The sequence below is a fragment of the Geotrypetes seraphini genome, chromosome 7 (assembly GCF_902459505.1).
Source record: "Geotrypetes seraphini chromosome 7, aGeoSer1.1, whole genome shotgun sequence".
Taxonomy (NCBI): domain Eukaryota; kingdom Metazoa; phylum Chordata; class Amphibia; order Gymnophiona; family Dermophiidae; genus Geotrypetes; species Geotrypetes seraphini.
Genome location: NC_047090.1, coordinates 157863910 through 157882395, shown reverse-complemented (window position 1 = coordinate 157882395; position 18486 = coordinate 157863910). Strand labels below are relative to the sequence as shown.

At 41.8% G+C, this 18486-nt stretch overlaps 1 protein-coding gene across 7 annotated transcripts in view; it reads left to right on the top strand.

The window, feature by feature from the left end:
• The window catches only part of KLC1 (kinesin light chain 1), a 185773-nt gene that overhangs the window by 70875 nt on the left and 96412 nt on the right, over positions 1 to 18486 (top strand). For all 7 annotated transcript variants that reach the window (XM_033950972.1, XM_033950973.1, XM_033950976.1 and 4 more), the window contains 2 exons: positions 2450 to 2675; positions 8239 to 8326. In XM_033950972.1, coding sequence (XP_033806863.1) covers positions 2450 to 2675; positions 8239 to 8326 — 314 coding nt within the window. The remainder of the gene's footprint in view (positions 1 to 2449; positions 2676 to 8238; positions 8327 to 18486) is intronic.

Genomic DNA, 18486 nt, shown 5'->3' with positions numbered 1-18486 from the left:
CATCCATTTCAATCAGTCCCACTGTTCCCTTTCCACCACAATATTTCTCCCTCTCATCTGTTCCTCACTTCCTCCCTATGACCAAAAATTCAACTTTCTTCCATTCCCTGTGTTACACAATCATCTTTCCTTCTCACTGATACACCCATGCCTAATTCTCCCTTTCTATTTCCTCCCCCACCTCAGCATCTCTTTCCCTCCCTTCCTCTCTCCCAAGTTCATGCCTTCTGTGTCCAAAAATGCATTCCCTCCCCCCCACCTTAGTATCTCTTTCCTTCCCTACCTCCATCCTCTCTCCCAAGTTCATGCCTTGTGTCCAAAAACACACTCCCTTCCTCCTTTTGTGTTCTGCGTTTTTCCTCCCATGTTCGACCTCCTTCTGTCCCTCATTTGCCTCCCACTTTGACCCTTTCTGTGTTCTGCGTTTGCCTCCCATTTTTGTGTCCAGCCCTCATCTGCCAGCAACTTTCTCATCCAAATGGAGCTCTGGGAGGTAGCTGGAGCCGCGAGGCTCGTCTTCTATTTCCTGTCTGCCCTGCAGCAGCACACATAGCCGACCGGAAGTCTTCCCCAATGTCAGCGCTGATGTCGGAGGGAGAGTTTGAGCTATGGCAGCTTCTGTAGCTTTCCTTAGATCAGGGGTGCCCACACTTTTTGGGCTTGCGAGCTACTTTTAAAATGACCAAGTCAAAATGATCTACCAACAATAAAATTTTAAAAAAACACAACGCACACTGTACGCATAGAAAATGTTAATTATCATTCCTATTCCAGGGTTTTTCAAAGAGATCAAAGCAGATGACTCTATGCACTATCACCTCAGTAACAACCATACAAAAATAGACAAATATACCCCCCTCCCTTTTTACTAAACCACGATAGCAGTTTTTAGAGCGCAGGGAGCTGCGCTGAATGCCCAGCGCTGCTCTCGACACTCATAGGCTCCCTGCGCTAAAAAACTCTATTGCGGTTTAGTAAAAGGGGACCTTAGTGTAAAATATAGACAGCAGATATAAATTGAGACACATTTCGATCACTAAATTTAAAATAAAATCATTTTTCCTACCTTGTCTGGTGATTTCATGAGTCTCTGGTTGCACTTTCTTCTTCTGACTGTGCATCCAGTCTTTCTTCCCTTCTTTCAGCCTGTATGCTTCCTCTCCTCCACACCTCATTCCCTCCCCCAACTTTTCCTTCCTCTCTCCCTGCCCTTTCTTTCTCTCTGCCTCCCTTTCCTTTTTTTCTGTTTCTCTTCTTTCCTTCTGTCTCCCTGCCTGCCCTTTTTCTTTCTTTCTCCCTGCCCTCCCCCAAGACACTGCCACTGCCATCGGGGACCCAAACTGCCATCGGGGACCAGGACCCAAACCGCCACCAATAACAGGCCCGAAAGCCGACGCCAATAACACGCCCAAAAGCCGACGCCGCCCCAACCTCTCCCTGCTTCGGCCGACCAGCATCGCGAGGAACTGTTGGGGAAATGCTGCCGGGTCCTGCCTTCGTGGAAACAGAAAGTAGGCAGGACCCGGCAGCAAGAAGAGGAAATGCTTCAGTAACATGTCTCCCGCCTTAGCCCGTAGCGAACGCTTGCTTCAGGGCTCTCAACATGTGCGTGCAGGCTTCCCTTCTCCCCCCCCTCCCCCTCCCCGGGCATAACTTCCGGTTTCGGAGAGAAGAGAAGCCTGCACGCACACGTTAGAGCCCGGAGCATAAGTTCGCTAGGGGCTGAAATCGTAGATCAGGACGGCAACACGAGTGCGATCGACTTGAGTTGCCTTCCTGAGCTACTGGTCGATCGCGATCGACGCGTTGGGCACCCCTGCCTTAGATCTATGCCCATTGAGGAAATCTGTAAAGCTGCCACCTGGTACTCAGTTCATACAATCACTTCTCACTATTGTCTGAAATCTTTCTCCAGATGGGATGGGCACTTCGGCCAATCTATTTACAAAATTTATTTTCTTAGGCCAAAACTCCCACCATCCCTTCTCTGGTCACCCATTCATGAGAATATGCTGCCTGCTTGTCCTGGGATAAAGCACAGTTACTTACCGTTACAGGTGTTATCCAGGGATAGCAGGCAGATAGTCTCTCATCCCTCCCCGGGTTGGCTTCTTAACTGATGGACCATGCACCCTATGTCGGGCGGGAAGGCACTTGTGCATACGCGGTTCTGGCTATCAAGAATTTTCTAAAGACTTAAAGTGGCGATGCACTTTTAAAGTGGTCCATACTGGGGCTCCATCAGAGACGTCACCCATTCGTGAGAATATCTTCCTGCTGTCCCTGGATAACACCTGTTACTGTAAGTAACTGTGCTATCTATTCCAATAAAAAAGTGTCACCATATAAAATTCTGTTTCAATGTAATCTTTGCCCTTTCATGGTAAATATATTATTTGGATTAGCTAGTTTTTGTTCTCTTCTTCAACTCCACCTTTGTCTTTTGCAGTACAACAGCAGCACAGTAGTGCAGCAGCAGCTGCCCAGCAAGGAGGATATGAAATCCCAGCCAGGCTTCGTACTCTTCATAACCTGGTTATTCAGTATGCATCCCAAGGACGGTATGAAGTGGCTGTACCCCTTTGCAAACAAGCTTTGGAAGATCTGGAGAAGAACTCTGGCCACGATCATCCTGATGTTGCCACAATGCTCAACATACTAGCATTGGTGTACAGGTTAGTATTTTGGAGTTCCTAGAAGTTGAAGAGTAGTCTAGTGGCTGCTACAATGTTCTGAGAACTTGAGGAAGTGGGTTTGATTCTCACTGCAGCTCCTTGTGACTCTGGGCAAGTCACTTAACCCTTCACTGCTCCAGGTACAAAATAAGTACCTGTATATTATATGTAAACAGTTTTAATTTGTAACTACAGAAAGGCAGTATATCAAGTAAGTCCCATCCCCTGTCCTATATGTTGTTTCTCAATATTGGCCTTTTTCTCAGGATTTTAGCAATAATGGAGGTTAAAATGGTGAAGTTTTCTCAGAATTGTGCCTGACAAATATTTACTTCAGAAATGTTCAATTTACCTTGCACAAGCAAATGCAATGTAAAATGAATGGAAGATATCTGGAGACGGCTCCTTGTTTTTACTGTGGTTGACTGTGACCACTTTATGGTAAGCTCTGCCTCCAAGTAGTAATCCATTCTGTTACATATATATTTTTTTAAATTTTCCCCCTCCCGATTTCTTCTATTGTTTATGTCACACTGAATGATTTTCTATTTTTCAACAAAATGTAATAGCAATATATATAGGTGATTAATATATACTCCTTCAAAAAAGTGTGTGTTTAATTACTATGTATAGCCCTAATTCTATTTCATTGTTGTAATTATGTGTTATATTGTAACCCATTCTGAGCTCTCTGGGGAGGACGAGATATAAAACAAAATTAAATTAATTGTTTGATTGAGCAGGGACTATGGGCTCCTTTAACTAAGGTGCGCTAGCGTTTTTAGCGCACGCACAAGATTAGCACGCGCTAGCTGAAAAATTATCACCTGCTTAAAAGGAGGTGGTAGCGGCTAGCGTAAGCGGTATTTTAGTGCACGCAAAGCGCATGCTAAAACCGCTAGCGCGCCTTTATAAAAGGAGCACTATGTCTTTTTGATGTACAGCTCTGCGTATGCCTAGCAGCGTTATAGAAATAATTAGTAGTAGTAGAGGAGTTGAATGTAAACACTTTTTTTTTTTGTAATTATCACATTTGTTTAAGAAAGTTATCCCAGGACAAGCAGGCAGCATATTCTCACATGTGGGTGATGTTATCCACGGAGCACCGGTACAGACAGTTTTAAGTGCATCACCACTTTAACATATCATAGTAACATAGTAGATGACGGCAGATAAAGACCCGAATGGTCCATCCAGTCTGCCCAACCTGATTCAATTTAAATTTTTAAATTTTTTCTTCTTAGCTATTTCTGGGCAAGAATCCAAAGCTCTACCCAGTACTGTGCTTGGGGTTCCTACTGCCGAAATCTCCGTTAAAACCAACTCCAGCGCATCTACACTCTCCCAGCCATTGAAGCTCTCCCCAGCCCATCTTCCACCAAACGGCCTTATACAGACACAGACCGTGCAAGTCTGCCCAGTACTGACCTTAGTTCAATTTTTAATATTATTTTCCGATTCTAGATCCTCTGTGTTCATCCCACGCTTCTTTGAACTCAGTCACAGTTTTACTCTACACCACCTCTCTCGGGAGCACATTCCAAGCATCCACCACCCTCTCCGTTAAAGTAGAATTTCCTAACATTGCCTTTGAATCTACCACCCCTCAACCTCAAATTATGTCCTCTGGTTTTACCATTTTCCTTTCTCTGGAAAAGATTTTACCATTTTCCTTTCTCTGGAAAAGATTATGTTCTACTTTGTTTTTAGAAACTTTGTGACTGCCTGCACCGCGCATTTGTGAGTGCCTTCCCTCCCAGTGTAGGCTCACGGGACCTCAGTTCTTCGTTTTCCACAGAGCGAAGAAGTCGTGTGTCTGAACTCTATTCAGTTTTTTATGCTTTGCCTTCCCGCTACGTGTTTTCTGATTTTTTTAAATTCTATTTTTCGTGTTTAGTTGTTGTTTGTTTTGTTTTGTTTTTTTTCTTTTGTGTAAAAAATAAATAAATAAACAACCCAAAGTGTGATTTTTTTTTTTTTTTTTTTTTTTTTTTTCTCATGTTTTTCCTCAAGGGCTGTGCCCTTCGAGGCCCCATTCAATATCAAGGAACCAATAGCCCTGCAGATCTTTCCATCTCTTCTCACTCAGAGTCAAGTATCTCTTTTACATCCCAATCTTCAGTCTTTATACCTGACAGCTTGGTACCTTTCGGGATTACATTGGCTGACACTGATCTCTCTGATCCTGTCCGGCTTGTTATAGAGGCATCCAGAAAACCACCTACTCAGCAGTGCTACCAACAGAAGTGGACTCAGTTTTCTGCGTGGTGTACTCTTCATCATGATATTTCATTCTGCTCTATATCCTTGGTATTGGATTATCTTCTACATTTTTCCAACTCCGATCTTAAGACCACTTCAATTAGAGTTCATCTCAGTGCTATCAATGCTTTTCATGGGCCAGCCAGCGGTAAACCCCTGACTGCTCATCCTCTTGTATCCAGATTCGTGAAAGGACTTTTCAATATCAAACCACCTTTAATGTGGTTCTCTCTAGACTCACAAAGCCTCCTTTTGAACCAATGTCTTTGGCTCATCTCAAATATTTCACTTGGAAAGTGGTCTTTCTCATCTCCCTTACTTCTGCTCATCGAGTGAGCGAGCTTCAAGCGCTGATGGCAGACCCTCCTTTATAGTGTTCCACCATGATAAAGTAGTGCTTCGCACCCATTCAAAGTTCCTTCCAAAAGTAGTTACTGAATTTCATCTCAATCAATCGATTGTGCTTCCAGTGTTCTTTCCCAAAACTCATTCTCATCTTGGACTGCAAACGAACATCGGCTTATTACTTACAACAAACACAGCCACGTAGGACATCTCTTCAACTGTTCATCGCATTTGATCCTAACAAAATTGGGACTGCCTGTATCCAAGATAACTATTTCTAAACTAAACTAAACCTTAGGTTTGTATACCGCGCCATCTCCACAAGCGTGGAGCTCGGCACGGTTTACAGGGTTAGGTTGAAAAGGAGCTACAATGAAAGGTTATAGGAAAGGAGCTAGGAAGATATATTGGCAGCTTGTATCGCCTTCTGTTATGCTCAGGCTGGGCTGCAACTGGGGGATTGTGTTAACAGCACACAAAGTCCATGCTATGGCAGCTTCAGTGGCTTTCTTACGTTCCACTCCTATTGATCAGATCTGTAAAGCTGCTACTTGGTCCTCAGTTCATACATTCACATCTCACTACTGTCTGGAATCTTATTCCAGATGGGATGGTCACTTCGGCTAAGCAGTATTGCAAAATTTATTTTCTTAATGGCCAACACTCCCTCCATTCCATTCTAGTAAGTTAGAGAGTCCAACGTGAGAATATGCTACCTGCTTGTCCTGGGATAAAGCAGTTACTTACCATAATGGGTGTTATCCAGGGACAGCAGGTAGATATTCTCACAACCCACCCACCTCCACTGGTTGGCTTCTTAGCTTGCTTAAGAAACTGAGATACCACGAACCGGCGTCGGGCAGGATGGCACTCACGCATGCGTGGTACAGGCAGTCTTGAAGTTTCTAAAAATTTAAAGTGGCGATGCACTTTTAAAGCTGTCTATACTGGGGCTCCGTGGATGACATCACCCACATGTGAGAATGTCTGCCTACTGTCCCTGGATAACACCTATTACGGTAAGTAACTGTGCTTTATCGAACACCCATATATCACCCATGTAGAAAAGAAACTGCCCCCTTAGTCCTTTCTGAATGGCTGCTGCGAGTTTCCCATGGTCTTGCAAGGTTGCATGGGATGGGAGCATAGTAAGATTGCTTCTGCCCCGGTTCACTGCTGGACTTCCAGGGCTTTAAAGATAGGTTTTTTAAAAAATATGGGAGGCAGGAGGGAGGTGAAAACGTATCTGGATGATCCCCAAGCATCCCCGGTCAAGGGAGATACATTGTTTTCCTCTGCTGCCCCTGGGTGTTTACTGTTTTGCCAGCTCCCTCCTCTGTCTTGCTGCAGCATTTGCGCGGCCCCAGAAACATTTTTTTAAACCAATGCGGCCCAGGGAAGCCAAAAGGTTGGACACCCCTGCTTTATGGGATAATATTCTATGGATATTATGACAGTCAAAAGTGGAACGTTTTAGATGACACGGGTCCCATTATGTCTGGTGTGAAAACAAATACAACATTCTACAGTAAGAACATCATACCATCAGTCAAACATGATTTTTCCTAAGCCTGTCTCCTTTTACCTTAGGAGTAACCTAAAGGAAGAGTAGTGAATTCCTGGAACAGCCCGCCCTGTATAAGTAGCAGAGATGAAGACTATCTGAATTCAATAAAGCATGGGAAAAGTGTATAGTATCTCTAAGGAAGAGGAAGGGATAGTAGTAGATGGCATGGATGGGCAGACTGGATAGGCCATATGGTGTTTACCCTCCTTTTTCCTCTATTTCTCTATTTGTAAGTTGATTAAAATCTACTAAAGCTCTTTAGCAGAAAAGAAGGTTTTAAAACAGTTTGGAAGTTATGGCTATGGTATCTCAATATTTTTGTAAATATTAGAAAATGAAAGTGATTTGCCTCTTAGTGGCTTTAATACCAATTATGTTGCTGATCCTTCAGCCTTGTGGCATGTTCAGTTCTGTTGCAAAACACACAACCAAAGGGACAATCGTAACTCATCTTTGTATTTTAGGTTCTCATAAAGACATATTGGTATGCATCTTGAAAATAAGCTTTTGAAAGTGTGATATAAAATTTCAGAAAGGATACTTAGGTGCTCTTGATTGTGATTTTATAATCTGGAACTGAACATAAGTCATAGTAAATGTTGCTTATGTGCCGTTTCTCTTTTTAATTCTGTATCAAAGCTCTCTGTGCCTTTGAATATTGGAAGGACGAGTCTTTTTAAAAAAAAACCAAAAAACTTTTGCTCATAAAATTGACTTGTGAAATCTCAAGTAGTGTTCTATAGTAAATAGAAATAAAGAGAAACGAGAGGACAATAAAGTGATATCTCCCTTTATTTGACTCGATACATTTTCTGACAAGCATTTGAAGGTAGAGCTGCCTTGTTCAGATCAGATATGAGCAAAAGACAGTAACTAAGTAGTGGGATAGGGGAGAAATGTGTACCATACTGTCGCTCCTCCCTACCCTCACTCCACCCTTACATTACCTTTCCTTCAGGAATGCATTTTACACTGAAAAAAGCTTTGCCTTTGAAAGCTTGTCAAAAAATGTATTTGTCCAATACAAGTGTTCCTTCTTTTCTTTTCTTGTTTATTACCCTTAAAGTGGACCAACATGACAACTGCACTAAGCTGTTTTATATAGCACTCTATTTTCAGTTTTGACTAACACTTGGTATTGTCTAATCATGGCTCTTTAATTTAGAGAATGGCTATTTGGCTGGTATATGATATGAACAAACTGTCTGAGGTCTTTCCTCCTTTTCCACTGATTGAGAACAATCCAGCAACTGAAACATGTTGAGACAGTAATGTTTATGTCAGATGACTAAGCAATAGAACATGATATTGAGTTGAATTCCATTTTTTGGTTTTGATTTTTGCTCTCTTTGATTGTGGAATTCTGAATATTATTTTTCTTTAATTTAGGGACCAGAACAAATACAAAGATGCAGCAAATCTCTTGAATGATGCCTTAGCAATCCGTGAGAAGACACTAGGCAAAGATCACCCAGCGGTTTGTATATATTTGTTATAGTGATGGGGGGGGGAAATGTTTATCATAGTGTGTTTGTGGTTTGGTTGTGTGGTTTTGTTTTTTTTGTGTGTAGTGTTTTCCCAACTCATTTTACTGTTAAATTCAACAGGAAAGTGTGTTGACCTGGCTTTTCACTAGATCCTGCAGGTAGGCGGCTACTGTACACTGACAAAGGTTTCTAAATCCTTTCCTGATCAGTTATGTGTGGATGTTTAGTGCCTTCTAGGGGTACATGATTCAACTGAAGCTACTTCTTTCATAATGACTGCACCATTATATTTACTTTACATTTTAAATCACAACTGCATGTACATTTTAAAATTTTTACTTCTGAAACAATGTTCTTCTTTTGTTGATTATTCAGCCTTTGAAATAGCAATGATGTAAATCTTATAATGCTGCTTTAAAAGGGTTTCTTTATCAATCAGAATCCTAATTTTTGTAATTGACCCATTGGAGCTGGGAACAAAAAGCTTCATATAACCTCTAGTACAGTGGAGATCTCATCTATATCTTGTTTTTAAAAAATCCCGAAAACATCTGATGGTCTTAAAACTGTTTTTTGACAATGCTGCATTCTGTGTCTAGTAAATCTTACATAACTTAGCCATGAGTTTGTTTTCTCTATGCAAAATGATTTTTTTTGTTTTGTTTTAATAAACCTTAGTTAAATTTTAGATCCCAGTTCACTAGTGTTCTAGGCAAGTTACTATAATAGACATTTATATATATGAAATAATACAAACTTCAACCAAAAAGTAAACACACAGTACAATTTATTGCATACATAAAATAGCCAAGCACAAAAGAGGGCAATTGTAGCCATCCAAAATCTCAAACAAAATCTGTCTGTTCTTACCTTACATCAGTCAAATGCTTCTTGAAATAGAATAGAAAATTGTTTCTTATATAAAGACTACTTGAAATTGAGCCTACAAGCAATGAACTAATTGTAGTATATCAAAGTATCTTGTGATTACCTCGGTACTCTTCCTGGCTTGAGCATTCTTATAAATTTATTTATTTATTCATTTATTTAGTCCATCCTACCAAAGGAGCCCAGAACGGGTTACATAAACTGCACCCTTACCACCTATAGCTTAAAAAAAAAAGAAAAGAAATTGAACTGTGCCCAAAACTATGGACAGTAAGTGTAGTTCAGCAAGAATCTTCACTGAGTGATAAGTAGAATAAAAGCAAAAATTAGTAAGTTCATTTTGGATAGATAGAGATGTGGGGAAAAGCCGGCAGCGGGAGCGGATGGTTCACTGTGAGGTATCCTTGGAGGATACTATTGAAACAACATATTTATGGAATCCCAGTAGAGAGATTTCAATAATGATGAAAGAAAGCCAGGAGAGTTTAAAAGGAAAGCAGAGTAAAAGACTCATATTTTCCCTGTCTTCTCAGCAGCCTGAAGTTGCAAGGAAAAAAACCATAATGTGAAGTGTCTGTATACAAATGCTAGAAGCCTAAAAAATAAAATAGGAGAGTTTGCGTATATAGCACTGAATGATGAGGTAGATATAATGGGCATCTCAGAGACCTGGTGGAAGGAGGACAATTAATGGGACACTGTATTACCTGGGTACAAATTATATCGCAAGTACAGAGTATGTCAAATTGGAGGGGGGATGGGGGAGGTTACGCTATATGTTAGAGAGGGAATTGAATCAAATCAAATAAACATTCTACATGACAGCAGTGTGGAATCCATGTGGCTAGAAATCCATGTGTGAAAGGAAGTAATATAAAGGTAGGGTTATACCACCATCCCCTGGGACAAAATGAGCAGACATATGAAGAAATGTTTTCAGAGATTAGGAAAGCTGGAGAACTGAGCAACAGTATAATGGTGATTTCAATTACACTTCTCAGAACAAATCTTACTTATGTCAAAAACAGGAATCTATTCACCAACTAAGAAGCACTGTTTTGCCGTGCACATTCTTCACATGAATCTACTCAAAACCCAAACCACACAATAGTAAAATTGGGAGTCAAAAGGCCTCAGATAGGCTTCATGGGCCAAAATAACTCCTAACAGTTCTTCTTGAAGGCTTTGTTTCATACATTATAATCGTATCATACATTATAATCGTATCAAAAATCAGAATTTAGCAAAAGCAGCTCCCAGCAGCAAAATCTTTCTTCAAAAAATATACAGCAATAAATATCCAAAGAAACATCACTTAGCTTTTGTTGATATCTAACCGTGCTCTGTTCTTAATCCAATAGTTCTGTCCTGCGGCATTTCTTTCCGTTGCGTTTTCTTCTGATTAAAATTCAGACATGAAGATCCAACAGGGTCATCATCCCTGTTTTGCCAACCTGGCTTCTTCAGGAATATTCCATAGAAAATAAAAACCGGCATAAACAACAAACTCCAAAGCTTCACCCCAACATTAACTAGCTAAATGTTACATCGAGGAGTGCTAGGGAGGTAAAATTCCTAGACATCATAAATAACTGCTTCTTGGAGCAACTGATCCATGAACCGATAAGAGGGGGAGCTATTTTAGATTTGGTCCTTAGTGGAATGCAAGGCATAGTACAGAAATTAACTGTGTTGGGTCTGCTTGGAAATAGTGATATAATGTAATCAAATTTGAGCTGATACCGGCTGTGACGTCGCAAAAGAAATGTACTGTAGAGTAGAGAGCTGCGTGGGGACAGAAATCCTACCCATCCCCGCCAGGATCCTCTCCATCCCTACCCATCCCCGTAAGGAATTTCCTCCATCCCCGCCCGTCCCCATAAAAAGCAGCGATTACTTCTGACAGGATCATCAATTCCACGGTTTCTTTTGTGTTTGCGCTGCTGTTTTTCTTGTGGAATCTCTTTGTTGGAACCCTTTTTTTGTTCTCTGTTCAGGTAATCAACTTATAAACCCCCTTTTACTAAGACTGATGTGTCCATTATATTATATGGATGAACCCTGCTTCCAAAGCCTTCCATTCCCGTGGGAATCCCGTTGGCTAGAAGGGGGTCCCCTTGGAAGTCCCGTGGGTTAGGGGGGGATTCCCAAGGGACCCCCGCGATCCCGATTCCCGTGCAGACCTCTACTGTAGAGACATTTAATTTTCGAAAGGGCGACTATGATAAAATGAGGAAAATGGTTAAAAAGAAGCTAATAAGATCAGTTGCAAAGGTTAGGACTATAAACCAGGTGTGGATGTTATTTAAAAATACCATAGTTGAAACCCAGACCAGATGTATAGGTAGTCGTTGACTTATGACCACAATTGGTTCCGACTGCTATGTCATAAGGGGATCAGGACATAAGACGGCCTATGTTAAATTAAGGCAAGAATATTAGACTGGGTAATGATATTTTAATCATCTTAAACCAATCTGTTAACATTTTTTTTTTCTTTCTAAGTCAAAACAACAATACAATTGTGGATAAACCATCAAAAATAAGAAATACAGTACAGTAAAGTACATTTAATTCATGGCACCACTGGTGCTTGGCTGCAGATTGTCGATATCTCCTTCATCAGACGAGGCTGCGGAACCGGTGATGGGTGGAGTTGCTCTTTTCATAAACATAATGAGCTTCGTCTGAATTGTTTGCTTTTTTTTTTCTCTTCATAAATTTCGCAGTAAGGACGAAATGTGTCTTGTGCCATCCGTTCAATCCTCGCAAATCGTTCAATGTTTGGGTTCCTGTCTTAAAAATGGGCAAGGAGTTTATTCAGTAGAGATAACCCTTCTGACAATCCCTTTGTGGTGAACATTCGTTGTGGCTCCTCATCCTCTTGGTATTTCTCTAATTCTCTTAATTTTACTTCCACCACTCTTTCTTCTTCTAATTATATCAGCTCTTCATTCGCAAGTTCCCCTGATTCCCGGTCTAGCAACTCCTCAACATCTTCCATTTCACATTCCAATGAAAGGTCTTTTGACAGTTTCACTATTTCTTCACGAATTTCATCAAGTTCTTGTTGACTGTTAAATTCAGCAAAGGTATTCACATAGCGCTTAACACACTTCTTCCATATACCATTCATACACTTCTCCATCACTGAGTCCCAAGCAGTAGCAAGATTTTTTTTTTTTTTAATACACTTAAGAATGTTATGCTGTTTCCAGTCACGTAGTGATAGTTCAGGGTTGGCATCTATAGCAGCTATGGCTTGGGCGAAAGTGGTTCTGAGATAGATTGCCTTCAAAGTAGCAATCACCCCTTGGTCCATAAGAACATAAGAAGTTGCCTCCGCTGAGGCAGACCAGAGGTCCATCCTGCCCAGCGGTCCGCTCCCGCGGCGGCCAATCAGGCTTAATTGCCTGAACAGTGTTCCTGACTAATTTTGTAACTGCCCCTAATCCTATCCCTATTACCTACCTCTACTCCTATCTATACCCCTCAATCCCTTTGTCCTCCAGGTACCTGTCTAGACCCTCTTTGAAGCCCTGTAGCGTGCTTCTGCTTATCACATCCTCCGGTAGCGAGTTCCATGTATCCACCACCCTCTGAGTGAAAAAGAACTTCCTGGCGTTTGTTCTAAACCTTTCCTCTTTCAATTTCTCTGAGTGCCCCCTTGTACTTGTGGTTCCCCGTAATTTGAAAAATCTGTCCCTGTCTACTCTTTCTATGCCCTTCATGATCTTGAAGGTTTCTATCATGTCTCCTCTAAGTCTCCGCTTTTCCAGGGAGAAAAGCCCCAGCTTCTTCAGTCTGTCAGTATATGAGAGGTCTTCCATACCCTTTATTAGCTTAGTTGCTCTTCTCTGGACTCTCTCAAGTACCGCCATGTCCTTCTTGAGGTACGGCGAACCAGTACTGGACACAGTACTCCAGGTGCGGGCGCACCATTGCATGATACAGTGGCAGGATGACTTCCTTCGTTCTGGTCGTGATACCCTTCTTAATGATGCCCATCGGTTGAATAAGTGGTATAGTGTTCGGGGGCAAAAATAACACTTTCACATTGGGCTAGAGATCAGCTAAGTGATGTGAATGTCCAGGCGCATTATCAAGCAACAGTAAAATTTTGAAGGGGATTCCTTTCTTCAAACAGTACTCACACACTTGAGAAATTACATTACATTACATTAGTGATTTTTATTCCGCCATTACCTTGCAGTTCAAGGCGGATTACAGAAGAGGATTTCTGGACATGTCCATAGGTGTTACAGAATAGAGCAGGTTGCTTCAGAGGATTGAAATGTTTCATACGGTGTTAGTCTTCATGGATTTCTTGACTAGCAGGGTTTTTATTTCTTTTCTGAAAGTTTTGTAGTCTGGGGTCGCGATTAGTAGATTGGAGAGTTGGTGGTCTAGTTTTGATGCCTGTGTGGCTAGAAGGCTATCGTACAGTTTTTTTCTGTTTGATATCTCTGATTGGAGGGTATGTGAATGGTGTCTGGGTTCTCCTGTATCTGTTTGTGGTAGTTTGGATTAGGCAGTTATTCAAGTAGGCTGGGCTGTCACCATTTATGGATTTATGCATCTCAAAGCAGCTCCTGAGGCCTGACTTTAGTACAGGAAGAGATGGTCGGAGCATACCGTAAGTGATTTCCTTCACTCGCTGGCGCTCCGGCTGTCCTCTCCTGCAGACCGCAAATTTGCGGGGGAGCCCTATAGATTAAAAAACCCAAAACATCCTTTTAAAGAATGAAAAAAGGATCAGAATGAAGAAAATTAGTAGATACAAGCAGTGACAAATTAGATGCAAAACATTGATAAAGAAACTAAACTAAACCTTAAGTTTGTATACTGCATCATCTCCACAATCGTAGAGCTCGGCACGGTTTACAGGAATTGGTATAGAGAAGGAACTCCAATGAGGGCTACAGGACAGTATAGAGAAAGTTTAGAGGGACTTAGTATAACAAAGAGGAGGAAGTATTACATTTTTGAGAATAGCCAAGTTTTCAGATGTTTTCGGAAAAGTTGGAGGGCGGCCAGATTCCGAAGTGGGGTAGAAAGGTTATTCCAGAGCTCTGTGATTCTGAAGGAGAGGAATGCCCCTAGTTTTCCTACAAAGGATATGCTTTTAATGAGGGGAAGGATAGTTTGAATTTTTGGGTGGATCTGATGATATTATGATTCGAGGAATTCCAAGATAGTGGGATAAGGGGGAGGAAGGATGCCGTGTAGGATCTTGAAAGTTAGGCAAGCGCATCTAAAGTGAACCCTAGAGATTACTGGAAGCCAGTGAAGCTTAGACAGGAGCGGGGAGACATGGTCAAAATTTACTTTTTGTGAAGATTAGCTTAGTCGCGGTATTCTGAATCCGCTGAAGTCTTTGAAGGCTTTTCTTTGTTAGGCTTAAGTAGATGGAGTTACAATAGTCCAGTCTGGAAAGGATGATGGATTGTACGAGGACAGCAAAGTGTTGTTGATGGAAGCAGGATCTCGCTTTCCTCAGCATGTGAAGGCTGAAAAAGCAATTTTTTACCAAGGAGTTGAGGTGGTCATTGAAAGATAGTGTAGAGTCAATGATGATGCCCAGAACTTTGCTAGAGAACTCAAGCTGCAGTGTGGTGCCAGAGATCAGTGGGATGATGGTGGGTGGCTGATCTAATTTTGGGCCGAGCCAAAGTAGTTTTGTTTTGGACTCGTTCAGTTTCATTTGTACGTTGAGGGCCCAAGATTGAAGGTTTGTTATACATGAGGATATGTCCTTAGAGAGATTGGTGAGGTTCGAGTTGGTCTCGAGGAGGACAAGGATGTCATCAGCATAAGTGTAAAGTGTTTCCTGGGGGGATAGATGGAGGAGTTTCAGGGAGGACATATAGATTTTGAAAAGAATGGGGGATAGAGGAGAACCCTGCGGGACTCCACAAATCGGTTTCCAAGGAGAGGATGAGGTGCCATTCATATTAACAGTGTAAGAACGGGAGCGTAAGAATTTTAAGAACCAGTCTAAGACTGTGGAGTTAATGCCAATCTCAGAAAGTTGGAAAATAAGAATATCATGCTAGACAATGTCAAATGCTGCAGAAAGGTCAAGTTGTAGAAGAACAGCAAACTTATTACGAGAATGAAGTTGTTGAACCTTTGAGATTAATGAGGCCAGTAGGGATTCGATGCTGAAGTTGGGTCTAAAGCCTTATTGGTAAGGAAGGAGAATGGAGAATCTCTCTGAATAGGATGAGAGTTGGGTAGATATGATGGACTCTAGCATCTTGGTCAGGAGAGGAATATTTGCTGTTGGGCGGTAGTTGGAAGGTGTGGAGGGGTCTAGGTCAGCTTTTTTCAGTAGTGGGGACAAGGCAATATGTCCCTTTTCTGCAGAAGATAGGCCTGATAGTAGGGCAGAGTTTATAAGTTTGGTAAGAGATGAGATGGCCTGTGCGGGAATTTTCTCATATAGATAGGAGAGGAATGGGTCCAAGGTGCAGTTGCAGGCTTTCAGTTTGAAGCAGAGTTTAGAGACCGGGGATTCGGATACGTGCTCAAAGGCAGTCCAGGATCTGTCAACTGGGATAGGGTTGGGGACAGTTAGGGTAGGGTTGAAGTGGGTGGGCAAGAGACTGCTGGTGGGAAGGAGCATCTTAAGGTAGTGACCTTTTCGTTGAAGAATTTTGCTAGATCATAAGCTGATGGAGAAGAGAGGGGCATGGTGGAGTCGTTTTTAGAGGTTAAGGAACGCCAGAAGTTAAACAATGCACTACTCTGGTTTTTGGATCTGGAGATTTTATCACCATAGAAGTTTTTCCTTGCTTTTTTAGTACTGTATTGTAGAACTTAATATTGATCCTCCAGGACTGTTTATCTGTAGGGGATTTAAATTTTTTCCATTTCTGCTCCAGTACTCGACATTTCTGCTTCAGTTCTCTGTGATATGGAAGGTACCAAGGGGCCTTACGGTAGTAGGAGACAGTTTTAGTGGATAGTGGGGCAAGGGAGTGGTAAGTGGTCTCAGAGAGTGACCCAGTTGTGCCAATTGATTTCTGGATCTGCAAGCATAGGAGTGGAGGAGAATTGGTTGAGAAATTTGGTCCAGAGCAATTCGCTCGCAATTTTTATTGCGGAAAATAATGGAATTTTAGGTACGGGGTGGGGCCCCAAGGTGCGACATGAAAATGGGGAGACAAAAAGCCCCTAAGAAGTGGTCGGACCAAGGGACGTGTTCCCAGCGAGTGTCATCGACTGAAGTTTTGTAATCGGTAAGATCGAGGAAGCTGATGATGTCTAGTGTGTGCCCCTTTTCATGGGTTGGAAAGGATTCGGCGGGGTGGGGGGGGAACCTAGAGAGGTGAGGAAGTTATTAAATTCAGTCGTATCCTTGTTGTTGATGTCGTCTAGGTGGAGATTAATATCCCCAATGATCAGTAATCTTTGAAATTTAAGGAAGGCGTTTGTTATGGTCTCGAGGACTAGTTCGAAGGATTTGTTCCAAGGGGTTGGTGGGTGATATAGTAGCAGGATGCCCAATGGGTGAGGGTGGAGTTCATCATTGACTGAAGCTAGCATATATTCTAGTGAGGTGTGACTACTCTTTTCAAGGAGCTGGACATCGAAGAATGATTTGTAGAGGAGTGCCAAGCCACCTCCTTTTCGGTTAGTTCTGGGGGAGAAGAGGCCTTGGTAACTGTGGGAACAGAGATCATTTTGTGTAAATAAGTCATTTTTTTTTTTTTTCAATCCATGATTCTGTGATACGCAAGAATCCAGGGTTAAGATCCTCAAGTAGGTCCTTCAAAATTTGAGTCTTGTTGCATGCGGATCTGGCGTTGCAATAAAGTTTCGAGACTGGGGTGAGAGAATCAGAGGCATGGTTGGGAAGATTGGCAGGGGAACAGGCTTTAAAGAGGCGTGATTGACTCTTCGAGGGGTTGTTTTTTTTTTTTGAAGGGATGACTTCTGGTGCGCATCAGCGTGGGGATTCTGAGGCCAGGGCAAATGTTGCTGCCATTTGTGGAGTCGAGTAAGTTGGGAGAGGGAGGTTTCAAGAAGAGGGTGGTATTGAAAGATGAGCAGAGTAGGAGAAGAAGGAACCCACGGAGGTAGCTCCATGGTGAGAATTAGGGGAAGCCTTTGGGAGGGCTGGGAGGCAGGACCTAATTCTTTCACGTGTAAGTAATTTCGAACAGAGGAAAGGCTTAACGTCAGCTCAGGGAGAGAGCTTGGGGCTTATTTAATCTCTGAGTAGTGGTTTAAATCAGGAGAACAACTCAGCATCTAGTTGAACAAGACAAGAACGGAGGTGAACTTAAGCGTCTATTGGATTTAAGTGGGAGCTTGAGCGGAGGTAAAACTGGGCAACTAATCAGGATAAAACTTTGCACTATGCCCAATTAACATCTATTAGTTCGTGGGAGAACAAAATCAGAGGTGGAACTTAGCATCTAAACAAGGAAAAACTTAGCACTGAGACCGATCCTTAGCAATGAGCACAACTTGACATCTAAATAGCTTTATGTAAGAACTTAAACTGGGCGTCTAATCAGGAATAAAGAAATATGAGAGACTATGAAGAAAATCTTGCAAAAGAGGCAAAAACTTGTAACAATTAGTCATGGGATAGGTGACAAAGTTCAGTTGTGGATTAGGAATTGGTTATCAGATAGAAAACAGAGGGTAGAGTTAAATGGCCATTTTTCTCAATGGATGAGAGTAAATAGGGATCTGTACTGGAACCGGTGCTATTTAACGTATTTATAAATGATCTGGAAATTGGAAAGAGTGAAGTGATTTAAATTTGCAGATGGCACTAAATTGTTCAAAGTTGTTAAAACACATGCAGATCATGAAAAATTGTAGGCAGACCTTAGGAAATTGGAAGACTGTGTGTCCAAGTGGCAGATGAAATTTAACGTGGACAAATGCAAAGTGATACATATTGGGAAGAATAACCCAAATCATAGTTACTGGATGATGTGGTCCATCTTGGGGGTTAGCGCCCAAGAAAAGGATCTGGGTGTCATTGTAGACAATACAATGAAACCTTCTGCCTAATGTGTGGTGGTGGCCAAAAAAGCAAACAAGATGCTAGGAATTATTTTTTTTTAAAAAGCATGGGTAACAAGACTAAGAATGTTACAATGCCTGTGTATCGCTCCATGGTGCGACCTCACCTGGAGTATTGCATGCAATTCTGGTCTCCTTATCTCAAGAAGATATAGCAGCACTAGAAAAGGTTCAAAGAAGAGCGAGCAAGATGATAAAGGGGATGGAACTCTTC